The 6,244-nt window shown below is 29.4% G+C and overlaps 1 protein-coding gene across 4 annotated transcripts in view; it reads right to left on the reverse strand.

Annotated features, from left to right (window-relative positions):
• Positions 1–4,968, reverse strand: part of LOC108907894 — a 64,859-nt gene extending 59,891 nt beyond the window's left edge. For 2 of the 4 annotated variants that reach the window (XM_023454461.1, XM_023454460.1), the window contains exon 1: positions 4,801–4,964. In XM_023454461.1, the coding sequence (XP_023310229.1) occupies positions 4,801–4,840 (40 nt within the window). In that variant the 5' untranslated portion in view covers positions 4,841–4,964. Of the gene's footprint in view, positions 1–4,800 lie in introns of all 4 variants that reach the window. The other 2 variants (XM_018711731.2, XM_023454459.1) reach the window with 2 other exon arrangements.
• Between the last annotated feature and the right edge of the window lie 1,276 nt (positions 4,969–6,244).

Here is a 6,244-nt window from a genome sequence, read left to right on the forward strand (position 1 = left end):
CTTACCCTTTTTGAGTTATCTTGAAAAAGCCCTTTGTTTTATCTTTTTCCACCCTTGGCCGGGGGTTGAACAAAAAATTACTCTCACTTATTGTTATAATATACCTTAAACTAACTCATATCAAAAATTCAGCCAAGTTGACAAAATTTCGATTGAAAGGCTTAGTTAATTGGACTATAAGCTAATGGTGTATTTTATTCAAACAACTACATACACACAAAAAACAATCGCTTATATTACTATCAATATAATTTGTACTAATGTTGAATATTAGGTAATTAAATAACAAGCTTTCAAGTTATTTATTTTTATGATAGAAATGAAATATAGAAACTTCTTTAAGTCATGATGAAAATATTTATGATATAGGTATAATTTATTTACGATTTCTGATAATAATAAAATTTTAACACAACAGTATTTTGTTTGCTTGGATTGGAAAAACATGTAGTACAACTTTAAAAAAGACACAATTCTGTAACCTTGATAACCAGCTTTACTGTTTTCGATGCTTAATTAAAGGAATCATTTGATATTTATGAAAATTAGACATAAATTTAATTTGATTTAATTTCCTGCTAATTTAGAATCTTGTACCCAATGCTAAGAAGATACGAGTAGCGTCAGCTACCACAGGCATTATATAAAAAACTATAATCTTATAAAATATAATGTTTAATTAATGGAGTGTTATTATTCATATAAAAGCATTATGGAATCCAATCTTAATCCGTACAAGTCTGTCTAATTGTAATTAAAAGTATATCAAAATTTCGCAACTGGATTGTGCATCACACAACATAATTGTTTTGAATTTAACTTGATGATGAAACAAGTAATGAAATCATTAATCTATATATTGAAGATCAAGAGAAAATATTCTAAAAGTAAATATATGTGTAAAATTCTGAGGATAAACTTGTAGGTATAGAGCAGGGGTCGGCAAGTAATTTTAGGTGGGGTCCGGATACTTTTGAAAATTTTTAACGAGGTCCAGAAAAAAATTCATATTTCTTATTTTTTATTTTAATTTGGACTCAAATTTAATCTGCTTACTAACCATTAAGAACTCAAAACACGCACACAATTGTAAAATACTAGAAAAAATGATAACATTGGCACTTAAACGTAAAAAACATTTTTTAAATAATTTATTTGAGTAATTTATACTTTCAAACAATTTTTGGCGGTCCAGTATTTTACCTTCCGCGGTCCGGACCTGGACCGCGGTCCGCCAGTTGCCGACCCTTGGTATAGAGTTTGCTCTAATTTTTTCATTAAATCCCTTATAATAAGTTATAGGATATTTAGAATGTAGAAGATTATTGGAATATTCCATACAAAAATATTCACATTCAATAAGCCAACAAAAAAAAAATTAAATAAGTAAGTAGGACAAATTTTGAGAATAGTAAAAGCTAATCCAATTAGTGACTTGACTACTTGATCGGTCGTGTTAAAATTTTTATGTAAAGAAAACATTTATAAAGCCAATAAAAACCATGACTCATAAAAAGTTTTTCATGTTAAATTAATGATTCATTTAAGTATGATTCCTTAAGACAAACTGTACCTACATTCTTTTTAATATGATTATCAAACACATTCTGATAAATAGGTAAATACCACATATTTTCATATAACAGATAAGAAGGAAATATATTAAAAAGTTTGAATCCTGACATCTCCGGGGTCATTCACTCCTATTTTAATTTTTTATTGGTTAATTTTTTTCCAAACTTTTTCATTACTAAAGATCTCTATGTAAATTTAAAAAAAGAGGACTTCCAGCAAATTTAAATATTAGTTGCACTGCAAATAGGAGATATACGATAGAGAGAGTAGAACAAGTCGAATATCTAGGAGTAACGCTAACGTGTAAGGGCGATGAAGAAAAGGAAATAGAAAAAAGGTTAGCAAAAGGAAGTAAGGCTGCGGGAATGTTTTCACGATTTTTAAAAGCAAAGAATATAACAAGAGCAACGAAAGTACAGGTGTACCAAACAATATTGAGGCCTACAGTTACTTATGCATGCGAGACGTGGACAATGAGAAAGAAAGAGGAAAGCAAGTTAGAAGTCTGGGAACGAAAAATACTAAGGAAAATTTTTGGAGGAATTAAAGTCGAAAACGAATTCAGGAGAAGAACAAATAAAGAAATAGAGGAGCTGTATAAAAACCCAAACATTGTTCAGGTGGTCAAAATGCAAAGAGCTAGATGGTTGGGGCACATAGCGAGGATGTCGGGCGAAAGTTGGGTTAAAAGAATACTGATACAAGGTGAAGGAAGAAAGAGAAGAAGAGGGCGACCGAGAAAAAGATGGCTCGAGGAAGTGACAAAAGACGTGAGGGATGTAGGTGTCAGAGATTGGAAGGAAGAGGCCCTGGACCGAAAAAGATGGGAAAGAAGAGTGAAAGATCTCATAGCCAAGGGCCGTTTAGGCATGTAGAGCTGATGTATATATATGACCACTTTAATTTTCGCGAGCCGTCACTGCATAATATGTTCCTTCAGCTCTCCGTATTTCATGTAGGTACCAAAATAAATATGTATATGATAATAAAATTATACTTGATATATTTAAATACTTAATTGTTAATAGGGGATTATTAACAATTAAATCTATTGGACATCAATGATATTCATAAGATAAATATCATTGATGTCCAATAGATTTAATTGTTAATAGGGGATTAATAGATATATCTCAGAAAAATTTTTTGATACCTTATGAAATTGAAATGAATAAAACATAAATAGGATATATATATTTCTCCTGCTTTTTATATACTGGGTGTAACACTAGAAGTCAAAAAAGAAGAGGCATTTTCCTTGTACAACATTTAAGAATATTTTGTTACAAATATAACCATCAGCCCTGTAATCCATGTTTTTAAGATAAGAGAGTTTTAAAGTTACAGGTGTCTGAATATTTTCTGAAAAATTAAAGCACCTATTGAAATAAAATTTTGTATGCACAATACATGAACATAATGACGTTCAGTTAAGTTAAGTCTCAACTCAAACCAGCGGCATCTCAAGCTGCATAGATATAATGTATAAAAGTTCTCGCTTTTTATATAAATGCTGCTAGTTAAAAAAAAATATCAGTAGAATCATCAGGATATAGGCATCTTTAAGAGAATAAAAGGATATGTGAAAAGACTCTTATTGAAATATATATTGAGGCACAGGGACACCATTTTGAGCACATTTTGTAAAATCATATAAATAAGTAGGTAATTCTGCATTTATATTAACTACCATTTTTATAAGCTGCTATTTTATAACAAAGCTGTAAGATCTATACAAATATGTCAATACATAGGTATATAATTTCCAGTCAAATGTAATTTGTATTTCAGGAATGATATACTTATATTTTTTTTTCCAGGCATGTTAAGTATAATTTTTGCAAAAAATGTAACCATAAACCTCATATTTACTGGTTAAAGCAAATTTGTTCTCACCGAAGAAAATTTTTAGATATAACAATTTTTTCAAACGTTGGACATTTGACTTTTGTAATTAAATAAAAGTAAAAAAGTCACTGAATTTATTATATCAACTAGTGACCGAGATACTAAGACACAGTCATTAAGAATCTCTGAATAATATGAGTACTGAGTACTCTCAAAATTTATGTTTGATTCATTAATTTCAAAGAAAAATATATATTTTCCATCCATGCAAATTTCTGTAACTGAATTTTTTGAATTTACAATAATTATATTGTATTTAAAATTGCTATACATGAATTTATATCAGTCCTTCAAGACATTTGCCTGTGTGATTTTAAAAACACTATATAACTTGCAAATAAATCAACTTTTTACTTAATTACTTATATTTGGCCAAATTAATATATTTTGACCTAGTGATTATCTGATGGTGTTTGTGCTATTTCAATTTACTAAATTCTGCATAAAAAAATATTCTCGAATTTGGTCAAGGTAAAGCACCTTTCTTTATCCTTGACAAGTTGTGATAATCCCTGTGTATGGGTACATTTTATTTTAATGGGGAAAATGTATATAGTTTTTTTTTAGAATGTGATGTATAACTTGATACCATAAATGTAATATTATATTAGACAAAGGCTTTGTAACACTACAAAAATGGAATGCTGTCTCACTACTTTCGACTTATTTTGTCTCAGAATTTATTTTATAAGAGATGGACTTGTTCTTTACATCAACAGTGAAAAAGTCATTATCAATTAAAATAACTATCATTAGTTAAGTCGAAATACCATTTCGCAGTAAGTAAATAACTTTAAAGGGTAAGAGGACAATAACAAAGATAATAACAAATAGGTTTATCTTATAAGTTAAAGGTCAGTATATTTTAGAACACAAATAAGTAAATAAAAATCATAACATCCAATAAAATTACAGCAATAGCTTTAAAACTTCTTTGTGGTAATCTCTAGTTCTTTTACCTCGATATTTGAATTAGTTGTTTCATTTATTTATTATTGGTAATGGATTATTTAAGAATATTTATTAACTATATTGTAACAGGTACATAAGTAATATAAGCGGCATATTAGAAATTGCTTACTGATAAATTCATAATTAGATACACTGAGTCATAAATAGCATTCTTTGTAATTTCATCGTAAAAATTGGATAAATGCTTTTAGAGAATTCTACCAATATATTTAAAACCTTTAATAAGAATAATAGAATAGTATAATAGATTTTTTTAAATATGATGAAACGTCACAAATGATACAAATAGAACAAAAAAAAACTAAGAAAATTACCCAAAATAGGAAGTGCGCAATTTTTACTTACCAAATAACGTCAGCAAGGCAACGAAGATATAAATCTTCATGTTGACACTGTTGTATTGTCCAAATTCTTGTTCTTCTTCACAATAAATATAAATACAAAAACAACGTGAAACGTATAACAACACAGCTGATGACAATTTGCGTTCTTTTGGTTCTTAATGACGCTAGTTCGGAAGATTTCGGGTAATGTCGGTCGAATGAGACTCTGACGTTATTCGTTATTCCATGATAAACGCCAACTGCTAAAGGCGTGTTCTCATGTGCGATGTACCGCAGACGATAAGATTTTCAAGTTTTAAAATGCGAAATTCAGATTGTATTGTACCTATGACGTGTACGATAAAAATAAGTGAATAAATATTTTGTTTCGCTCTGGACTTCAAATATCCTAACATAAATTTAAAAAGTATAATACCTAAAAAATATAATTATCAATTAAAGGTAAATCCACCCACTAAACACGAAACGTAAATGAAACGTTGCAAATGAGATGTTTTACTGAACATTTGAAACATTAACTAGAAACGTTTCTGTTTCATTACAGAAATGTAGCACTTGAAAACTTATTTAGTGAAACATAGCCGAAACGTTACAATTGAAGAGAGTTTGAAACATTACTCGAAACATTCCCTTTCGATCTCGGAAACATAACAGACGAACAACCCTTTGCTATTTTTGCTTATCTTATGGAACATTCGGCATTAGTTAAATTTTGCTCTCAATCCCCAATCCTTCTCAAGCGTTAGTTCATTTGCCTTTGTTATATAAACATAATTAGAAAAAAAATGTGGTAGCATATTTATAACACAAGTCTAGAAAAAACGTATGTTCGTAACTTGCGTAGACTGCGCGTAACAGCCCGAGTTTATTTGTTTTCCGTGTGTCGTTTCAATTCGTATTATTTAGGTTAGGTTTGCGGTTTGTCAGTTTGCTTGGTTTCATTGTTATTCATCTTTACTTTGACGCTATTTTATGTAATAATTTGTAGTGTGTGCAGTTGTGGTTATTGTAAGGTGCATATAAAATAATGAATATTGATGCAAAATGTTTAAAACGATATGTGTAAAGAGATTTCCAATTTTGCGTCACATCTACCTAAATATAGTTATACCATTGTATAAGTAAATATAGTATTATATTTCTTATGGAAGAATAGTTGATCAAATTTTAGTTCTCGAATTCGTTACAAGGAGGAGCCATATGTATGTAAACTTGATATTTAATCGTTAACGTTCAATTTTACACTTTCGATACTGCGCCATCTTATGTTCAATAGTTAAATGATCCACTACACATATATTTGGAAATACAGTTTTCTTGGGATGAAATGATAGGGTAACGGAATAAATTCATATCACGTGACATGGAAATTAGTAAAATACCAGCTACCGGCAGATACAACAAAAAAGCTTCAGTTAATGCGGTTTGAGTTTTTATCTAGGGTT

The sequence above is a fragment of the Anoplophora glabripennis genome, unplaced genomic scaffold, assembly GCF_000390285.2.
Source record: "Anoplophora glabripennis isolate ALB-LARVAE unplaced genomic scaffold, Agla_2.0 scaffold122, whole genome shotgun sequence".
NCBI lineage: Eukaryota > Metazoa > Arthropoda > Insecta > Coleoptera > Cerambycidae > Anoplophora > Anoplophora glabripennis.